The sequence below is a fragment of the Vicugna pacos genome, chromosome 7, assembly GCF_048564905.1.
Source record: "Vicugna pacos chromosome 7, VicPac4, whole genome shotgun sequence".
NCBI lineage: Eukaryota > Metazoa > Chordata > Mammalia > Artiodactyla > Camelidae > Vicugna > Vicugna pacos.
The window spans coordinates 4,705,823-4,727,702 of record NC_132993.1 but is presented as its reverse complement, the minus strand read 5'-3'; the positions used below and the strand labels follow the sequence as shown (position 1 = coordinate 4,727,702).

General features: G+C 54.8%; 1 protein-coding gene across 4 annotated transcripts in view; it reads right to left on the bottom strand.

The window, feature by feature from the left end:
* PRKAG2 (protein kinase AMP-activated non-catalytic subunit gamma 2) overlaps window positions 1–21,880 on the bottom strand; it is a 242,027-nt gene that overhangs the window by 87,469 nt on the left and 132,678 nt on the right. For all 4 annotated transcript variants that reach the window (XM_072964204.1, XM_072964203.1, XM_072964202.1 and 1 more), the window contains one exon: window positions 524–735. In XM_072964204.1, coding sequence (XP_072820305.1) covers window positions 524–735 — 212 coding nt within the window. The remainder of the gene's footprint in view (window positions 1–523; window positions 736–21,880) is intronic.

Here is a 21,880-nt window from a genome sequence, read left to right as displayed (position 1 = left end):
AGGCGGTGACACAGAGCCCACTGCACTCAGAGGATGCTTATGTGCTGGTGCTAAACCAGCCTCCTCCATCCATCTTCATCAATCCCAGTCCTCTGAAGGACCAGAGACCCCTGTGTCACCATCCGTTTCTACTTTGAAAGGCTCACCTTTCCAGAATGCTTCCCAAGTCAAATGATGTCAAATCTTAAAAATCTAGAATAAAATGTCCATAAAAAATCCATTCCTTTTCTTTGCCTATGCTTTTTACATTAGTATCCCAAACAAGATAAACTCAAATAAAGCTTCTCATGATTTTTAAAAAGAAGCTGAGGAAGCAAAAGCTTTCCGGGCCGTGCTCCAGATGTTAGCAGTTATCACTTGATTTTGCTCACGGTGCCCTCACCACTTTCTGCTCAGTTTGTGATTTATGATAAAATATACCAAAAGCGTCCGGAGGGCATGGCCTTAGCATCAGCTGAATTCAAGCAGACTGCCGTCCCCCCCACGCCCGGCGGCCGGCCCCCAGGGGAAGGCCCGGACTTACGGATCTGGAGGGAGCGAGGTGTGTGGGCGAGGCTGGCGGAGGCCTGGCTGAACTCTGGAAGGAGGACGGGCAGAACCTCTGGCCTGTGTCCGGAGGGGAAGAGGAGGCATAGATGCGATTTTCCAGTCGCTCAGGCTCATGCTTGTAGGACTCGAGGGGAAACGTGTGCTGCTTGGCCACTTGGGTGGGTGTCGACGGAGAGGAAGACAGGCCTGGAGTCGAGGAGGAAACCACAAGCGCTGTTAGAAGTCTGGCTGAGACGGAGGGAGGAAGAGAAAGGCACTTCTGTCTGCAGGTGCCAAAAAGCCCACCTGGCAAGACTCGAAGTGATTCAATTCTGGGACAAGCTTTTATAAAACTACTTCTAATCCCTTAGAATCAGCTGTGTCCAAAAATGCCCTCATCATCCAACGTGAGCCGTGGGTGGAGCCCCTTGCTATGAGGGGCCTCCCGCAATTCAGAAGTTGTCGGGGGGGGGCAGGGGGAAGACTTCTTACGCACACACATCAGACGCTGTTTTCCTCCATTTAGTCAGATCCCGTTTGATCTCCTCTCCTCCCCTACAAAGCACGGTGCCGAGAGCACACGGAGTGGAACCTGAGTTACTCGAGATGAGACATAAGAAAGTGCACAGAGTGTCCAGCAGAGCTCAAGGTCAGTGTTGCAAAAGTCACATGACAACAGACACCAAGACAAGAGGCTATTATTGTCAAAATGTTCTACGTAACGTCACCACGGTGGGATTGCAGGAGTGAGGAGTCACGTGGGGCTGAGGGATGCAGGAAGCTTCGGGGAGGAAGGGGCCTTGCAGAGTGAAGACTTAGGTGGATGGGAACCAGAAGGAGGCAGATGGGGAGTGGAGGCCAAAGAGTTTCCAGGAGGCTGGGGACATGAATCTGCCAGCAGTGGGAGCCTGCCCACTCCGCCCGGGTCTGTGCAATCCCGGGGCCCTGTCGCCGGTGGGTGGTCGTCACTCGTACCTAGCTGATGACACCATCAGGTAATTGTCAAGGGCAGAACTGTGTCTCCTAAAGAGACACGTTAAAGTCCTAACCCCTAGCACCTATGAATGGAAACTTATTTGGAAATAAGGTCTTTGCAGATGGGATCAAGCTAAGAAGGGCTGGGCGCTTAACCCCATGTGACTACTGTCTTTATAAGAGGAGGAGACACAGACAGACATACACAGAGGAGAAGGCCACGTGATAACGGAAGCAGAGACTGGAACGATGTATCTATGAGCCAAGAAATGCCAAGCTCTGCTGGCAAGCATCAGAAGCTAGAAGACTGAAGGGAGGTGGTCAAAAGCACAAATTTCCAGTTAGAAGATACATAAGTACCAGGGATGTCATGAACAACACGATGGCTATAGTTAACACTGCTGTACAATATGCAGGGAAGTTGTTAAGAGAGTAACTCCTGAGTTCTCATTGTAAGAAGAGTTCTTTTCCTTTTCTTCTTTTTCTTGTTTCTACAGAGATGACAGGTGTTAGCTGAACCTCTGTGATCATCACCTTTCAGTGCATGCAAACCAAAGCATCACGCTGCCCGCCCTAAACTCACACAGCGATGTGTATCAATGATTTCTCAATAAAAGTGGGAAAAGGCGGGGGGAAGATGAGGAAGGATTCTATCCAGAAACTCAGAGGGAGCAGGGCCCTGCTAACGCCTTGGTTTCAGGCTTCCAGCCTCTGTAACTGTGACAGAATAAACTGTTGTTTCATGCCACTCCTGGTTTGTCATGGCGGACCCAGGGAACGAACACAGTCATGTTGCCTGATGCTGATTTGTTTTTTCCAAGAGAGGCAGTCTCTGGATGTGTGTCTTGTCTCTCTCATTGATGGGTAACTACATAACTTTTTAATTTTAGATTGGTTATTTACAAATATTAAATCATGCAAGTCAAAGCAAAGGTGTCAGTAGACACAGCCCAAAGGCCACCGTATTGCTCCTTCTGACCTCGACAGAGACTGCTCGGCCTCCAGGCCACGAGCCTGGCTCTCCTTCTCCATGCTGCTCTGTGCCTCTTCCAGACTCCTCTCCTCGTCGTCCCTGGCACACGCGTGTTCCCTCTTCCCCTCCCCTCCTCGCTCCCCAGAGCGGCCTCCTATTCCTCAGGTGTCAGTGCATTCCCTCTCCTTCCTCATGACTCAACTGCCCCGTAAGCCTCCCTCCCCCGAACTCAGCGATTTCATCTGCCCCGTGCGCTACCGGTTCACAACAATCTGCTTCACACTGAAGCCAAAAGTAACGTATGTAAGTCTGTCCCCCCTCTAAAAACCCATCATGTGCCTTGAGCCATCCTCGGCAAGGGGAAGGTGCTTGGTTAAAGCAAGGGGGAGAGAAGGGAGCAGGGTTGGCCCAAGGCTCAGCTCAGTTGGAATCTTCCCCCTCATCTCTCCCAGGCGGGAGTGCTGGAAGTAACCAGTTAAAGGAATGTCATTTTCGAGGGAGCCCTTATCCCACAGAGCCACGCCAAGTGGGAATCCCTGCACCAGGGCCCTGGGCTGATCTGGGAGGCAGCGCTAGGTGCAAGCAGGAGGTGAAGGCTGTCACCACGGTTCTGAAGGTCTCCAGACTTACAACATGAAAGACCTCGAATAGCAAAATTCCAAACTCTTGAAAAACAGTTTTCCCCCAAAGGCCTTGGGAAGCAAAGCCCACCTGGGGTTGGGGCTGGGGTAGAGGAGGGAGGAAGGAGAGTGGCGACCACGAGCAGGAAGAGGTCTGATGGTCCAGCAGCTCTTTGCGGGGAGAAAGGGATGGTCTGGCAGGCAGGCCAGGCTCCAGCGTTGTGGCACCAATGCTCCCCAGTGATGCCCACAGACCGGCGAGGAATGAGGCTGCCGGCCAAGGCTCAGGGGCGGGTCCGGGCCTCTCAGAGGGCTGTGCCGGGACCAGGAGAAGGAAGCCCTTGTGCTGCTTTGTTTGTGGACTGGCTGCCTCGTGGGCCTCTGGCCCCAGGGGTGGTGGCTCTTCCAGTGAGAGCCTGCAGAAGCGCGGCGGGCTGGCTCCTGGGAGCACGGCCCGGAACAGGCTGGCTCCCAGCACCACAGTCCAGTGGGAAATTACACGGTCCCTGGTCCCGACTCGGCCTGGCCACTGGGCACAGAGGCCCTTCCTGTGCTTACTCTGGGGGTGTTCCCTGCATCCTGGGGTGTGTGCTGTAGACCTGACAGAGGGGGAAGCAGAGCAGGACCGGGTAGGGGCATTTTAGGTTCAAAAGCCTTTGCCACTGACCACATCCCGACAACCTGTGGGGACTCCCCCCAGCCGAGGCAGAGCCCCTCTGGGGCCTCGATTCTTCACATAAAGGGGGCAGGAGGCCCCAGCGATCTCTCGAACCCTCAGCAGGCTGTGAAAAGCACAGGGTGGACCCTACTCCCTCCTGCAGGGCTCAGCCTAAACCCGCCCCCCATCTCAGCTGTGACCCCCGCTGCAGGCCCAGCTCAGGCTTCTGCCTGAGTCCATGCCTGCGGGGCAGTTCTCAGAAGCCAGGAGAAAGTCAGTGCCTCTTGGGGAGGAGGGGTGGCATTTTGACAATACTTCTCTCAACTACAAACACAAGTTCCTCCCCGGCAATTCCGCTTCTGGGCATTTGTGCTGCAGACCTGCTAGTGTCTGTGCTAAACAGTCAGTGTGTGGGGCCTTTCATCTCCCTGGTGCTTTCAAAGCAGAGCCTGGAGACAGATGCTCCTCAGCAGGAAGAGGTTACACAAATTCCGAACGTCCACACAGCCTGCTTCCCTACAGAATACACCCAGCCCCGCTGTTCTCATCTCCCAGATAGAGCGGTAAGTGAAGAGAGCGAACCACAGGGCCAGCTGCACGGAACAACACATTTACAGTTCCAAAGACGGGGGTGGAATCTCCACCCCGAGATCCTGCCTGTGCGCAGACGCCTGGAGCACTGGCAGGCCCCCCGGGAGGGTCTGCGAGCCCTGGCTGTGTCCGCTGACGGGAGCGTCTGGCCGGGAAGACGTTCATCACAAACCCTTTTCAGTTTTTCAGCTTTTATACCATACGAATGATGTACTATCAGAAATTATTCAGACAATTACTTTTCTCAGCTACTGTTCTGCTGAGGCACAAGGCTGGTAACACCATGTGTAAACACCTCCTGCCCCGATCCCAGCAGCCCGCCAGCTCCCACTGGCCGGAGGGCAGGGCTGGCTCTTCGGGAGCCACGGTCGTCCACAGCACATGCCCTCCACCCCCCAACTCTCCCCACTTCAACTTCTCTCTGCGAGAGGCTGTCCCTCTCAGGACAGTTTTTAGGATGTAGCCCAGTGGTCGTCGTGTGGGGGACGCTCAGAGCTGCTGGAATTCCTGGCTGGTTCTTAGGGACTGAATGTTCGGAATAGTGGTGTCACAATTCATAAATAAAGAGAAAAATGGGGCAATGCTGATGCAACCCCCCATTACTTTTAAATAGACCAATTTCTTTCTTAATCATCAGGCAAACTGCCAAACTGTCTTTCTGGAGAACCCTGTGTCTGATCAGCTGGCTGCTATGGGCCAAGTTCAGGTGAAGCAGACAAGACGTCCACCGTTCAATCTGGCTGCAGGAAACGGGGCAAACCCCCAAACCACAGCAGATGTACCCCGAGGTGAGCACTGACAGTCAGATGCCTGTAATACCAAAGCAGGGGGAGCTCGGAGGACAGGAGACAGCCCCGGGGCCGCAGGGGTGGGAAGGCTCCACTTGAAACAGCGGGCAGGCTGGGCCTGGATTCTGGAGGATGAAACAGATCTGCCCCCAGTTAAGGCGACTTTCTGATGGGCCCAGACAGGATTGGGCTGTGGCAACATCCCCAAGAAGGACAGGCGGGTTCCCCCGTTTTGTTCTTCTGAGAAGCCACTCCCTCCTTCCTCCGCTCCTTGAGGACTTTGTTTAGGACCACTGTCAGCCTGAGAGGGGACAATGCCTCTGAGCCTCCTGGGGCCGCAGCCAGGGCAAGTGAATAGGCTCAGTGAGTGAACAGAACCAGCTCCTGGCAGCCACACCAGACACACAGGCCAGTGGCTCCAGACACCAGGGAGCCGTGAGCTGCTGACGTCACAGGGCCGGCCGTGCTGGCGGGAGCTATGTCCGGAGAAAAGGGTGCCACTGGAGGAAAGTGGACAGGGGCCAGCGGAAGGATGTAAAGGAGAGGCCTGGACTTCAGGAGCCTCACGTTCCGGGCCTAGTTTTAACCACTAACTAGCCATGGGCCCTTGAGCAAACCAACCCCTTGCCTTGATAACCATAAACCAGATAGACCAGATGGCCTGGTGGTGTGCTTGCACGTGCTCCCCTCCCCCGACCCTCTCTTTGACGGGGCACCAGGCTCTTTCATGTCATGATCTGAAATACCAAGAAAGAAGGAAAAACTCAATTTTGTTCCTCATCTTAACCATCCTTGTCCTTGCTGACCAACGTTCCAACAGCATGGAGTGAGAAGAGCAAATTTTCAGTTTACACTGGAAGGGGAGTTTTGCTTACATTCAGCTTTTAAAACAAGGGACGAAGGGGCTTGGTGCTGTTCCTAACTTTGGAGGGATGGTGACAAGGGTCATGGGAGGAAGGTGACACAGAGTGTGTTAAACAAAATGCCACAGCCAGGAAGAGGCAGGGACCCCTGCTGCTAAGAAACCATGCCACAGAGAGGGACATTAGAAGGGACAGAAGGCTCCAGGCAATAGAAGAAAGACAAGTGGAGTGTGCACATGCTGGGGTCTGGTCTCCCCCATGAGCGGCGGTCCTTGCATAAAGGTGCACTGCTGACATCCAATCAGACCCCAGTGTGTTCCCACCGAGGGCTGATGTCAGTGAGACCAAAGGTGCAGAATCAGTGCCCTGGAGCTGGTCAGCAGATCCCGTTCTCTGAGGCCTCACCAGCCTCGGTCCACACGACCATCACTCAGGTACAGACAGGATGGGGCAAGAACGGAGCGGTGACTGGCCCAAGCCAGGCCCTGTGTGGGAGGCAAGCCTGCAACACACCAGACATGCAGTTATGTTACAGGTGGAGGTACTGAGGCCCGTGATGGGCACCTGCACCTTGTTTGTGAACTCTCAGACCACAGGTCATCACTGTGTCCGCCCAGCATGCCAAACTGCCTGCTTAGTGCTCGATGGAATGAAAATTAGCCCCGAGCTGCCGACTGAGTCAACAGGGCAGAATGGCCAAGGGGGGCGGGGTTCCAGCACAGGCAATAACCTGAGGTGGAACTCTGGAAAGAAGTGAAATCTCTGTGTCTCTCCTCCTTGTGGTGCCTTCTAGAATAACCCACGGGAGCCCAGCAGATTCAAAGGTGGAGGCATCACAAAAGCAACAGACACCAACGGCTGCTGCCCAGATGAACTCAGCTGAATGTGACAGAACCAGGATGGTCCCCACTGAGGGACGCACAGTGGGTGGCCACGGCGGTGGATGACCTTAGCCAATAAACATCTCATGACTTCATCTTACAGAGGAGGAAACGCAGGACCTGGGAGATGATGTGTCAGGCCCACGGGCAACAGTTAGGATGGAAGCTGAGCCACCCTCAGCAACGACATGAGTCTTCAGGCCCCCGGGTGGGGGCTTTCCCTGTGCGATGAGAGGGTTCAGACTCTGATTCACCAGCATGAGTGTCAGGGGAGGAGACCGGCTGCGCAGGTGAGACAAAAGAACACGCGTTCTCATGGTGGCGGGGGCTGGGGGTGGCGGCAGGTCCCTGGACTCAGAGTGGGGAGGATGGCACCCAGGGCACTAGCTTGCCCCAGGCTCCTTTCTCTGGGTCCACCAGCCGCCCGAAGCACCCCCAGGAGCTGCACAGGGTGGAGGGGGTAGCGGATGGCACAGGAGGAGAAGGGTCCATTCTGGGTCAGCGTGATGACTGACATCTCCCGAGAGGACACAGGGAAGGACCCTAAGTAGGAGGCCACGGAGGTTCACAGTCACCGGCTGGTGCTGAGAAGCCCAGGGACAGGGGAAAGGCTTTCTGACACTGGCCACGGGTGGGGCCGGAATACTTCTGGGCAGGAGCCCTCCCAGTGTCCTGCCCTGCTCAGGTGTGCCCTGCGGTCCGGACTAGACTTCTATACAAGTTCAGACAAGTCTTCCTAATCTTGATCTCGCTGAGATGCCTGTTTGCAACACAGCATCGTCCAGGCAAATTGTTCCGGCAAAGCCAGCCTGCTGGTACTGGTAGATTTCACCGTGATGTAAATCGGCAGAGGATACGCTTGGAATTAGCCCTGCTGAGATGAGACGACTGTACTTACTGTACAGGGAGGGTCGAGACCGCCAGGTCCCCAGAGCGAGGCCTCTCCAAGAGAGATCTCCGTCAGCCCAGCTTCTGCAAATGCCCCATGCTGCCGGAGACTCGGTGACAGGCCTCCCCTCCCTGTGCCCAGGACACGGACCCTCCGTGGCTGTCCTTGCTCTGTCTCCAGCCCTTCTTGGAATTCCTGGCTGTTCATCGTCCAGCACCTGCTTATTATTCCAGCTAATGGGGAAACTTCTCCAGAAACTGGGAAGGAGTGCTTTTAAAGGTTCTGGGGTTCCAGGACTCTTTGATAATTTGATGAAATCACCACATTAAGCATGAGTAGACAAATTTCTCTCTTTTTTTCTGGAATAATCTCTGGGCAGTTTTAAGTCTCCAAAAACCATGTTTTAAGAATTTGAGTTTCAAGAGGTCTCACAACGTTGTCACAGTCCCTTATCCTGCAGGGTGGCCAGATGCTCACTGATTCAGCTTCTAACAGTAGTTGTATCCACTCTGCAGTCTGAACCCCAAAGCCAGACATCTCTGAGGGATCCTCCATAGGAGAAGACCGGGCCCGAAGACGGTGGAAAATCAGTGCGCTAACCAAAACAAGAGAAGGCAGTGAGCATGCCTCACTAGGACCCGGCTGCACAGAAGCTCCCAGGGCAGAAAATTTAAAATCTGAAATTGTACCTTGAGTTACTCCTACACTTCCTGCAGTTTGTCACTTGGAACCACTCAGAACCCTCGATACTCGCTCCCCCGGCGCAGACTGCAGTGCCTGCGCCTCGCGGCACGTGGCCCCTTCAGCTGTACTTGGTGGCCCCTATTTAGGTGGTTTCTGGGCTTGCTTGGCCCTACCCTGGGGGCTCTCAGATGCCCCTCTCCAGATACTGGACTCAGTATGGGGGAGGAGGGGCTGGGGGTACCTAGGAGGGGCTGTGAGCCACCACCCCCTCCGGGAGGTACACGTGGTTATCTTGGGATGTGCAGCACTCGGACGTGTCGGCAACACACAATCCTATCAAGCACGAAGGGCTGTGGGCCCAGGAGCAGTGTGCAAACCACCACTTTGGAAAACCTCCCTCAACACAGCAGGAGGAGGAGGCAGAGGCTGGGAACTGGGGAGCTGGTTTGTGGATGAGTGTGAGCCCGGCTCTCAGCATCCTGCTGGGCGCCCAGCAGGCCAGGTGGCTGCCGGCCAGTGGGGGCATCCCCTCCCCTCCCCGGGGTGCTGGCGGCGGCGGCTGCCACGGGACTCCAACCAGGGCTCTCCTACAGCTCTGTTGACTCAACACATCACCTGACACCACCGGCCAGGCCTTCTGGGTGTGAGGTGCCGGTGAGGCGGGCCGGTGGGGTGTGCGCGGGGCCAGGCGGCCTCGGGCCGGGCGGGCATCCAGACCGGGCTTCTGCCACTGGCGCTGTTTCCATGGTGCCGGTCTGAACTCCCCGTGCTCCTCATTCATCTCATGAAGAGGGTCTGAGAGCCCTGGTGGCTGTCTCCCCCTGGGATGAATGGGGAGACTCTCCATGGAGGAGGAAGAGAGGAGGAAAGAAATCAAGGGAACTAAGCAGCTCATGGTGGAAACGCACATCCTGGCTGCGTCCTTTAAAGACAAGCCAGAACCTCTACCAACGACACAGCATAAGAACAGCTCTGGGAGTTCAGGCTATAATAAAAGATCACAGCATCCCTCCTGAATTTTCCCTTGTGCTCTCAGAAGAGAGGTAACAGCTCCACTAGAGGGAACCGGGACATGGATCGTCTTTCTGGGGAGCCTGGAATTGACCTACAGTGTCCGCCACTGTCAGAGCCTGCTTTACAGGTAGGGAGAAGTTAGGCCTGTGTGCACGTTGTCTGGGTTTAGAAGGTCCCCTGCCCCCTTCCAAGTACCCCACCTACTTGGTCAGTCTCTTTGATGCCCCAGGCTCCCCTTCCTCCACGTCATTTGTACCTGACAGTTGCCGTCCCTGTTACTCGTGGCCCACACACGACTCAGGGAGGAGGCCAGTGGGAAGGCGCAGGGACGCGGAGCAAGCGCAGAGCCAGATCCCTGCAGTCCACCTACCCAGTGAGCACCCTCTGCCTCCGCGGGGGCTTCTCTCTGGGTTTCTAGGATCAGTGTGAGAAACGATCCCCACATGCCAAGCTTAGGGAAGCGGGTTTCCCCCGACTTAATTTCAGATTCACTCCACAGCTTCAGCACCTATTGCTGGCTAAGTTTTTCTTTTCTGGAGTCCTTAATGGTTTCTAGAGATTTTTATTCTCCTTTTTACGTACTGTGCACATGCCAACACCAAGTCATAGTATTCTGTAGTTCCGTCTTTACAGATCCTGTCTCCTCCACTAAGCGTGAGCAGTATTAAGTCTTATTTATCGCCGGGCCCCCAGCACACAGCCCCTCCTCGATAATTACTCGCAGGACTTCCGTGGCACAATTTTGCTCAACAAAACACCCAACAAGCACAGTCCATAAAAGAACAAATGGTTAAATTGGGCTTCATCAAAATTTAAAACTTAAGCTTTTTAAAGGACACCGTTAAGAAAATGAAAAAAGACAAGTAACAGGGAGAAAACAGCTGTGAAACACTTACATGATAAAGGACTTGTATCCAGAACTCTCAAGACTCAGAAAGAGAACAAAGAGTTCAATAAAAAGAATAGTGGACAGAAGATTAAACGGATACTTCAACAAAGAAGACACACAGAAGGCAAGCACATTAAAAGATGCTCAGCGTCATTAATCGTCAGGGGTCTGACCCTGGAGCTGCAGTGAGAGACCCCTACACACCTTTTAGACCAGCTGAAGATGGTTTAAAAACTGCCAATACTCAGTGCTGGTGAAGATGTGGAAGAACAGGCACTCCCACACACTGCTGGTGGGAATGCAAAATGGTAGTGCCCGTCTGGGAAGTAGTTTGACAATTTTTTATTAAATTAAATATACATTTACCATATAGCATAGCAACGCCACTCACAGGAGAAAGGAAAACTTACAGTCACACAACAGCCTGATGCAAATATTTATAGTGGCTTTATTCCTAGTTCCAAAATGGAAGCCACCTGAATGTCCTTCAGCTGGTGAGTTAATAACCAAATCAGTGCATCCACACGATGGAACACTACTCAGTAATGAAACGGGAAGAACCACTGATATATGAGACAACGTGGATGGTTCACAAATGCACTTTCTAAGTGAAGGAAGCCAGACCCCAAAGGCTCTATCCTGGATTTCCCCATTTACATGACATTCTGGGAAAAAACAAGATGATGGGGGAGGGGGAAAATTATGGGATGTCAGGGGTTGAGGATGAGTTGAGGGGGAGAAGTTGATTACAAAGGGGCCTGAGGGAGTATCTGGGGGTGACGGACTTGGTCCCTGTCTTGATGGTGGTGCTCATACAATCACATGTGTTTGTCAAAACTCACAGGACTGTACACTAAAAAGGGTGAATTTTACTGTATGTAGATTCTACACCAGTAAACCTGACGGTTAAAAAAAGGTGCTCTAACCTGAGTTGAGGGGCTGTCTGTGTGGCCTGGGCTAACAGGGGTTGGGGGGGGGCCTGATGCCATTTCCCTGGGGTCTCGAAGGATGATAGGTAGGTTCTGAGGGCCTCTCCTAAGCATTCCAACAGAAGCACCACCTCGGCCGGTGGCCCAAGACCTGCTCAATTAAAAATAGCAGCTGGAATCCCCTCCCTTTGGCCTGAAGGTCATCTCAGGAGACAGGCTGGAGCCACCACAGCTGCGCAGGGGAAGGAGTGAGGTCTTGGCGCCGGGAGCCCCCTGCTCGCCAGCCTGTGCCCTCCAGCTTCACAGGCTCCTGTTAGAGGACTGGGCTCACAGAGAAGCCAGGGGCTGTGCAGGAGGCCCCGGGGCTCTCCTAGGGGTGCACGGGGATTCCAGAGCAAAGGTGCAAGGGCGAGGCCCTCGCCAGGTGTCTGCTGTCCCACAGCAGCTTCTGCAGGATGGAAATGCCCACCTCTGGTCCCAGGCGCACGCCTTCTCCCCTTGGCCTGCTCGGTCCACACGGCGCCCGAGCACCCGCACACCTGCAGGGGTGGCCTTGTTACTTCTTTCCATTTGTAAAACTCGTGGTTCTCTTTTATTGTGTTTAGAGACCTATATGCTGAGTACCTGGATACTTATGAAGAGCTGACAGACATGTTAGTAAAACTTCCTGCCTCAGCTAATTTGTTGATCTCCCTCACCTTTTAAAAATTTTTACTTGTAAATGTGGTAAAAGATACAGAGCATACAATCTGCCCTCTTAACCATTTCGAAGGGTTCAGTTCTGTGGCATTAAACACATTCACGTGTTGTGCAACCTTCACCACCATCCATGCCCACGAGCTCTTCATCTCCTGAAGCTGAAACTCTGTCTCCGTTCAATGCCGTCTCCCGTTCCCCTCCCCCAGCCCCTGGCACCACCACCTACTTTCCGTCTCTGTGAATCTGACTCCTCTAGTCCCTCATGCAAGGGGATCATCCAGTGTTTGCCCTTTTGTGATTGGCTTCTTTCACTGTGCATAAAGCTCCCAAGTTCCTTCCACGTTGTAGCCGGCGTCAGAATTTACTCCTTTTTAAGGCTGATTCAGATTTCAGTGTTTGGCCAGACCACGGAGCGCTTTTTTTAAAATTCCCTCCCAGCTTTGCTGTGGCTTGGTTATCACTCTGCTTCTCCTCCTAGGTCTCTGATGGCCCCACCGCCCGGCTTCCGTGCGCCCCCTCCCGCGGGATGCGAAGGCCCAGCACAGGGAGCCAGGGTGTCTGATGCACACACTGTTCCTAAGATTTCCCATGGACGCCCCTACTGCCCGTCTTGGTCGGAGCCCTCCGGTCTTAGCCCGTGCTGGTGCCTGTCCCTTCTTCTGGGCCCTGGGTGTGGGGGTGCAGGGCCACAGTCACAGGACCCTGACGGGGTCACCAGGCTGCCGGGGGGAGCAGCCCAGGGAGGCGTCAGACAGTCCTTGCATCCCGCGGCCAAGTTTCCGATGTGCTATCTGGGCAGCGCTGCCAAGGGTAATGTGACATTTACATGACACCCAGTGAGGCTGCCGCGGTGACATAACTGGAAGAGGGAGGGTGGGGGGTGTGTCCCTGGGCACAGAGCCGGCAGCTGGGCAGTCCGGTGACTTGGTGTTGTGTAAATTAAAGCACTGGTCACCTGCTCTCTCTGACGTGACCACGGAACCATGAAGTCTGTCCCCTTGGGTGATCTTCAGACTTCCTTTCCCCCAGAAAGCCATTAGAGAAAATGCCCATCTCCTTCCTGGGAGAGGGTGAGGCAGGTGCCCCGACACGAGTATCTGAGAGACCCCTGGAGAGGATGAGCCCTTCCCAGCAGGTGCTGGTGACAGGCCATTCTGTGAGTTCGCTCACGCCCGTGCTCCCTGGGGGCTCCCCGGGGGCCAGCATCGAGCTGGATGCTGTGCTGGGAGGTTGGAATGCGCCATAGGAAGACGGCCCTGCCCTCTTTCAACTCATTCTGCAAAGACTTAGTGCAAACGCAAGCTCTGCTGCCCACAGGGCTGCTCATTGATACTCTGAGCCTCAGTTTAGCCATCAGTGGAATGGGCAAATCAAATGTGAACTCTTGCATGGGATATCTCCACCGGGGAGCAGACGAACTCAGCTCCCAAAGCGTGCCAAAAGCTGGCTTTCTTCACGGTGGTCTGAGCAGAAGCTACAAGGCTGGGTGCTGGCCTAGCCCTCAGCCCAGCATGCAGGGCACCCCTGACCTGCAGGCCTCCAAAGTAGGCGCTTGTGGGGGCTTTGGTCCTCTGCAGACAGATGGAAACTGTAGACACTGCACCCGTGGCTCGCGGAGGGCCTTGACTGAAGTGGACTTTCCTCTGAGCCACTGGGAGCACTGCAGGTGGGCAAGTTGTGAGCCGACGGGCCCCGCCGTCACTCTCATGTGTGGGCAGAGGGTGGAAAAGGCCGAGGAGACCTCTTTCTAGGAGGCTGCATCAGGAACTTGGTGGAGAAGTAGTAAGAGCCCGAAGAGCGCCAGGGTCCGCGGGGGAGGGCAGCAAATGATGCAGGAGGGAGGGGACCCTCTGGATGTGAGGGTCAAGGGAGAAGACAGCCTAGGAACGCCAGGCTTCTGGCTTAGACAGCCGGGCAGATAATGATGCCCAACACTACGGGCTCCTCAAAGGACAGCATGACCCTTGACCCCACTGTGGGCAGGGGTGAGGCAGGCATAGCAAAGCAAGGACTGGACCCGGGGATAGGCGGGGCCAAGGCAGGTGTCGGCGACTTGACGGATCAGAACATCAGAGCCACTGAAATGGCAGGAAACTGGACCCACTCTCCTCCTGGCCTTTCCACTTCCTCAACACAGAGGACCGAGAACACTAGGACAGAGGAGGGTGGGTGCAGAGGGTCAAGGTGAATCCACTCACAGTCCTGTCCCTGAGCCCCTGTCTCTGAGACCGCTTTTAAGGGAACCCACATTCCGAGCAGGAGGATGGGTGCAGTGACCACTGGCATCACCCCCTGCACCCCAGGCACCCGGAAATGCAGTGCGTCCTTGTGAAAACCCACCTCCGTGGGAGGTCCTGCAATCAGTCACACTCCAGTGCAATGACTGCCGAGCTTAAATGGTCCCAGTCAGAGTTTCAGTCAGATGGAAACAACCTGTAGGCCAGCAGCTTTCCCAGCAGCTCTGGGCAGGACCCCCAGACTCCCTGATGATGTCTGAGGCCACCCCTTCTCTGACCTTGATCTCCTCCTCCCTGGAGGCCGAGCTGGCCCCACTGGGTCGCTGCGGTGTCAGCTTTGAAAGCCCACCCGCGCTTCAGTAGGGGACGCCTGAGAAGCCAAGTGAAAGGCTATCCCTAGGGCATGGCTGCAGATCTCCGGGCAGAGGTCCTGCCCGGTGACTAGAGAAAATCCCCCATGAAGGTCGCCTTCCTCCCTTGGGTGAGGCTGCTGCTGGCTGAGTCCCAGCAGACCTCAGGGAGGTTGGCCCGGGTGGTGACGGTCAGGGTTACAGTCTCAGCCTCCTGCTGTGACAGAGGACTTGGGGTTACCATGGGGAGGCCGGGGAGACGGGCGGCGCCCCAGATTCACTGGGGTTGAGGCGGGAGGAGCATTTCCCTTCTATTGTCCAACAACCTTTATCACGAGGGAGGCCGATATAAAGAGCTCCCCTCTTCCCACTGGAGACGTTTATCTCTCGGTAAGACACGGCAACGGGGCCTTTCAGTATATTTTTGCTTTGAAATAATCAGTCGATGAGACGATAAGGATTTACTTCACAGTGAGGTGTTTGGAGGGGGATTAAAAAGGCAAGAGCCGTAGCTCCTGTGCTTGGGATACTGGAATGAACTGAGGGGACAGGAGGAAATGTCTGAGTCCATTAAGCCACAGTACAAGGAAGGGCATGATCAAGTCTGCATAAGCCCTTCTTGGAGAATGAGAAGGTGCTCATAAATCAAATAAGATAAGGAGCCTAGTACCCGGCAGAGCAAAGTGCTGCAGGCGGTCGGCGGTGGGGCCGGGGAGTGGTTCTTGGATGAGGCTCCCTAGAGGGTAGGGAGGGCGGTGGAGGGGGCTAGTGGCTCGTGGCCCTAGACTGTCACAAAGTCAGGCCCCCAAATTGCAAAAACAGGAAGCCCCAGTAGGAGACGTCCACACCTGCCCATGTGCTGCGGCATCCCAGATGAATGAAACAGTCCCACTGAAATTGTGCAATGGAGTCGGGAGCAGTGTGGCTTCTGTCTTAATATTTAGTAGGAAAGAGGTCATGGCAAAATACTTTCCTCCCCCGCAAGGGGACTATGAGGTGACTTTTAAGCTCCCTCTCTGGCACCCAAATCTTTTAAGTTGAGCGAATGAAGCACTCAGCAGGCAAAGAAAAGAGGCCCAGACCTCATACAGCTTCGATTTCCAACCCCAGCTACTCGGTGCGTGGCCTGAGATGCAGCAGCCTCGCATCGCCCCTCAGGGCGCCAGTTCCTTGCTCCCTCATCTGTCAGCGGTTAATCATGCCCCCTCGCCCCCAGGAGCTGCTGCTCAGGGTGAAACCTCATTGGAGGCAGCAGGTGACACCTACTGGAGCGGTCCCTGGGCCTAGGGTGGCTCTGAACAGAAATGCTGAATTGTCTAAATTCTTCCTCCAGAGCCTGCATTTGTGCGGTCCAGGAGCCAGTCACTAGCCACGAGGGGCTATTTATACTTAAAATGAAGTAAAACCAAACTTCAGTTCCTCATCGCTGCTGTGGGCTGAACTGTGTCCCCCAAAAGGATATACTGAAGTTCTAACCCCACCAAAACCTGTGAATGTGACCTTATGTGGAAACAGGGTCTTTATACTCAAGTTAAAGTGAGGTCACTAGGGTGATGTCCTTATAAGAGGGAAATCTGACACACAGGGGAGGACGCCCCGTGAGGACGCAGGCAGAGGTGGGAGTGATGCAGTCTCACGCCAAGGAAACCAACAACTGCCCAAAGCTGGGAGCCAGGCCTGGAACAGATTCTCCCGCAGAGCCTACAACAGCGGCCCACCTTCTGACACCTTGATTTTAGAATTCCGGCCTCCAGAACGGTGAGAGACAAATTTCTGTGCCTTGAAGCCACCGAGTTTGTGGTGCTTTGTCATGGCAACCCCAGGAACAGTGGCACTGTCCCTGTTTCTGGTGCTCAGTCGCCATGTGTGGCGAGTGGCTGCCATCTTGGATAGTACAGACACAGAACACCTCCATCTTTGCACAAAGTTCTGTCGGACGGTGCCATTCTACAGCATGACTTGGTAAGAAAGAAGCCAAGACTGACAGTTCGATTTTCAGAAAAAGTCCACTTTTGCTGGGTCAGCCCAATCTTCCAAATTCTCCATGTCCCCAGTCCCGGTCCTCCAAAAGGGAGAGAAGCTGCCATTGTCAAAGGGAACGCAGAAGGCACTCACTGGCTCTCCTCTCTGATGTGAGAAAGTAGACCTTGCCTCTTAGGCCAGAGTCCTTATGCATGCTGACAGCCGACAGGCCGGGGTGCAGGTCCGCCCGGAACCCGAGAACCACCCCCACAGAGCGAGCCCGTTCCCGTAGCCTTGCCAGCCCTGCTTCCATCTGCTAGCAAGCCTGTCAAGGGCACATCATATCCACTCTGTGCATAGACAAGGGTAACTCTGAAGCTTAACCTAATAACTTATTCCTTAGGATGGAGGCGTTCATAGTCCCAAGAACTCCAAGTTAAAATATCCGAAGTATTGGATTATAAGACTTGTAGCATGAATTAATGATCCTGGGAAGGCCTGGGGAAAATGGCCCCTATGGACAGTGAAGTTGATTGGGAGAGTGGGGTGACGGTAAGGAGGAGAGGACCAGAGACCAGAGGTGTCCCAGGAAGGGCCCAAGTTCAGGACTGCAGGTGAGTCCCCATGGCCAGAAGCTGGTGGTTCCAGCTACAGAAACAGAACACAGTAAAGCCGATGCCCGGCTGCCAATGGCACAATTTTGCTTCCAAACATTCTTACACATCCTCGTCACCACTCACCTCTCCCAGGACCTGTTTCCTCTCTTTCGCCAAGCTCTCTAGTGCATTGCACACCAGCTCACCCAAAGAGAAAGGGAACGCCAGGCAGAAAGACCCCCGCCCTCCCTTCCAGCCTCTCACATTGTCTGTTGCTGAAAAAGCTCATCCTTCTTTGATGCCACCCTGAGTTCTTTGACGTACTCCAAGTGGGTGCTGGAGGCACAGAAACGAAAGGGAGAAGGAGGCTCTTCTCACCGCAATGAATAACCCTCTGCAAAGGCAGCACAGGTACCCTAAGCAAGAAACTGCAGAACTGCCCTGCCTGCTCTTCCAAAGTGTTTCCACCTTATATTACCGACGGGCAACTAAGTCAGTGTTTCCACCCGCTGGCACATCCTGCCTGGACAGCAGCAGTTCTGCTCTCAGCTCTGTCCCGAGGTCTTGACCGCTCCCTGCACCCCTGCCCCCCGTCTGTGTTATGGATGAAATGAACTTGAAAGCTTTCCTCCTCCCACATCTTCCTGCTGTTTGTATTTTTTTTAATGCTTTATTGGAGCACAATCCAGAAAAATGTGCAAATCTTGAGTGTACGACTGGACAAATTTGCACAAAGTGAGCCCATCCTTGTAAGCAGCTGTCAGATAAGGAACAGAACGTTACCACCTCCCAGGAGCCCCTCGGAGGCACCACCTTGAAGATAATCACCATCGTAATTCTAACATCATAGACGAGTCTTGCCTGTTTTGTGTTTTACATTCTCTTACATCAGGCTTCTCTTGCTCGTACTATTTCTGACTTTCAGCCATACCTGCTGCACGTGGCAGCAGACGGTTTATTCACGTCGCAGGCAAACGTTCCATCGTGCGAACTTCCTGCAGCGCCTTTATCATTTCTACTGCTACCGGCCCCTGGCGGGGCTCTACGCCGGGGCTCTGACCAACGATGCCATCTGAACATTCCTACACGTGTTCGCCAAAGGCGTGTACACGTTCTCTGGGGGTGCTGCTTGCCTTTCTTTGACGTCTTCATTCAGCTCGATAATGTCACAGGAGAGGAGAGGAGGGGAGGAGGCTAACGCTGGAGCATTTGGGGCGCGTGCCATGTGCTAGCCTACACACCTCATCTGTGGAGGCCCCGCACCACCTGTGACAGAGGTGCTTACCTCTCTGTACCCAGGGACGCCAAGGCTTGGGGGTGTGGGGGCAGGGGAGCTTACTGGTGAGGAACGCACAGTAGGAGTAAGGCTGGGAAGTGGCGGACCAGGTCTTGAACCCACGTGACCAACCCCAAAACCTATGATTAAGCGGACAGAGCTTGTCCCAAAAAGCTGGAGCTCGACAGTCCTACGCCTGGCAGCCTTGGCCACAGGAAACAAAGCACCCTGAGCTGAATGAGGGTTTTTAAATTTAATTTAACTTTTTTTGAGTATCATATAGTATAAACTGTAAGCTTTACCACTGGATTGACCAGCCAAATGCCAAATGCATATTTGACAGTGAGCTGTTTAATGAGAATTTCTCAAGGTTCTGATAAAATGTAAAAGCAATGGGGCCATGCTTTCAGCTGCCCTGAACAGAGGTCGCTGGAGTCCGAAATACGTGATGAAATGGCCTGTTATCAGGCTGCTGGGATCGGAGTCCACAGAGGATGTCATCAGGTTTCCTTTTCATTCCTGCTGATAAGAGAAGGGCCCGCCTCCTTCTGGACAACACCAAGAAAACCGTGGACGGCTGCGTTTGTTCCCTTTCTTTAATCTGGTCATAACACACACACACACGTGTCCAAGAGTCGGACGTTAATCCTGCTGGTAAAGTTGGTTGTCGAGCACTAAACCCCAAACAGGATTAGTCCAGCAGGCCGCACTGTCTGTCAACACTGTCCCCACTGTCCCCACTGTCCGTCACCCAGTCCTGGCCTTGGGGACCACTGGGTGCGGTTCCTGCCACAGCCGAGCCGTTTGTGAGAGACTCTCTTCAGGGACACAGGCGGTGGAGGGGCTGAGTCAGCTCGCGCGGGTACATAACAAGATGTTATGAACTGAATGCAGGAAAGCATCGTTTTGCGGCTTTGCACTGGGCTGTCAGCAGGTGAGGCAGGGTCTCTCCGCCCGGGAGGGACTGGGGGAAGCCGTCCAAGGTTCCCGCACTCAGCCCATCTGGGAGCCTGACTTAGGAGGCACGTGTCCCTGCCGGGCCAGCTCCTGACTTCTCTCTTACGTAAGGGGACATGGGATGTGGTTGTGCCCAGCCAGTGGAGCAGCTGTGGGCGGCAGTGAGGGAAACCGGGACTCCTCAGAGGGAAGGGATGTGACAGTCCGTACAGTTTTCACAAGGGCCCCAAAAGGGAACAGTCCTCTTGGTCCAAAACATCAGCTCCTTAAGGTCCTCCTGGAGCTTCTAAGGACTGGAGTGAATGTCAGACTCTGTCTGAGGGCCCAGGCTCTGGGGACCCCCTAAGCTAAAGCAAGAGCCATAGGTCTGCCTGTGCGGCATAGGTGTAAAGTCAGTAACCGGCCCACAGGGGTCTCAGGCACAGGGCTGGCCTCCAGGCGGTGCTTCCTGGCCACTTCCACCTCAACTATTGCCTTTTTGCTGGACAGTCCCACACACCAGCTTTAGGACTCCCCCCCACCGAACTCCCAAGGTCAGTGTCATTGAGGTGGGACTCCAAGTGGGTCTCCTGAGTCCTGCTGACCAGGGCAATAATGAAACGACAACATCCGTGGATCTGTAGGACGTAAGGCAGGTCAGAGACAGACAGCATCCTTCCCTGGAGCGAAAGGTGAGACCCCGTGCAGCAGGTCCACGTCACAGGGAAAACCAGCCCAGCTGGGTTTGGGTGGGGCAGGGCCAAGCCTGGTCAAGGGCCCCACTTCTCCAAGCCAAGTAAAGCCCTCCCCAGTGCTGACCCTTCTTTGACCACCTCCAGGGACACAACCAACAGAGGAAACTACAAACCACTGAAAACGACCTACGCCACCAGTAGGGGACCAGGGACACGTGTGACCTAGCAACCTCCCCAGCGGTCACACCCTGGGCCCCTTTTCCATTCCATAGCCACAGCCTCGACAGACGGCAGGTTATGAGGCTGCAGTGCGGCCGGCATGACCGGAGTCCTTGGGCCTGTGCAGCATGTCCGCTTTTGTCACAGAGGGCCACCTGGCCTGTTCCAGCTGGTGTCCCAGCCACGGTGTATGAGAAGCAAAAGCCAGAGGGACGCTGTGGACGCTGGCGGGAGGCTGCCTGCAGAAACCCCGGCCGGCAGTGGACTCAACCTCACCACTCGGCAGTGCTGCCCCAGCGTGAAAAGAAGGCTCGTGACAGTGAGCAGGGGGTTTTGTGGCCAGGGAGGTAGCGGATGCACCGGGCATGTTCTAGAAAGATGCCATTAGAATGGTGCACTTGAAGGGTAAGTTTCAGAAGGGGCCCTCACAGTAAGTGGTTGTTCTGTACCAGGCAGGGTTTAGGGAGATTTACAAACAGCAGCTAATTTAATCTCGTTGCACCCCTTGGGGAGGCTTTGTGGCCCCTGACAGGCGGGGAAACTGAGGCTCCAGGAGATCATGTGATGAGGAGATTCCTGAGGCCACACAGCTGGTGGGAGTCAGAGCTGGGGTCGCCCCATGCAGTCTGGCTCCAGCGTCCAGACTCCGAGCCACTGGCCTCTCCCGCCTCTTGGCCCCAGAGCACCGAAGGAGAAATCACACCTTCCGTGCAGGAGGTAATGACTAGTTAGAAGTGAGGGTGCTGGGAAAGCCGCTCATAGCCCTGGACTGGGAAGTCGGGCTCCTGGCCTGCCCTGCCTTTAACCAGTGAGATTCTCAAAGTGTCCCCTTCACTAGGCTCCTCAGGCCACGAAACAGGTTCTGAAAGGGTCAGAGCATCTCCCCCTGAGGGACAGTGATGCACGGAGAGGTGAATCCTTGGAAGACACCAAGCTCTCCAACTGAGGGGAGAGAGGAGGCCAGAGTGTGTGCAACAGGCAGAGATCTGCTTTGCTGAGACGCACCCTGGAGAGCAAACTAAGGTTTCACAATGTCACTGGCTGAAGTCTTCCCGACTTGGTTCCAAAGAATGCGTTTACAAGAAAGATGCAAACCTGTTTGGCCGCCTCCAGGCCGAGCGCTGGCTGTGGCAGGGACAGCAGCTCAGGCCAGCGCTCAGCCAGGCTGCCTCCAGAGTGGGCTCTGGCAGAGGCTTCTATTTCTCGGACCTGACCCTGAGGCCGTTCCTCCCGGGGTGGGTGGGGGGAGCCTGGTCCGGGAGTGGGAGTGGGGGTCCTCAGAGCCCTTGGAGACACACCCCAGGGGTGTCTACCTGGACAGAGGACACCTGGAGGAGGGCCTTCCCCGCTGCAGCCGCCCCGGAGCTCCAGCCTTACCCAGCCCTGCAATTGCTCCATCTCACAAGGAAAACCTCAGGGAGGGACCGAGAGCTGTTCACTCACCCAGAACGTTCAGCGCCTGGTCCGAGGCCGTGCTCACGCACCTGGGTGACAGCTGGGTCATGTCATTAACACCCAGTCCCCTCTCTCAGACCCTCCCCAGACGGGAGGGGCTTTGTCCGGGGAGTAACGGCAACATCTCCTGGTTTGGCAGATTGGCTGGAGACCCCGATGGGGCCGTCCTCGGT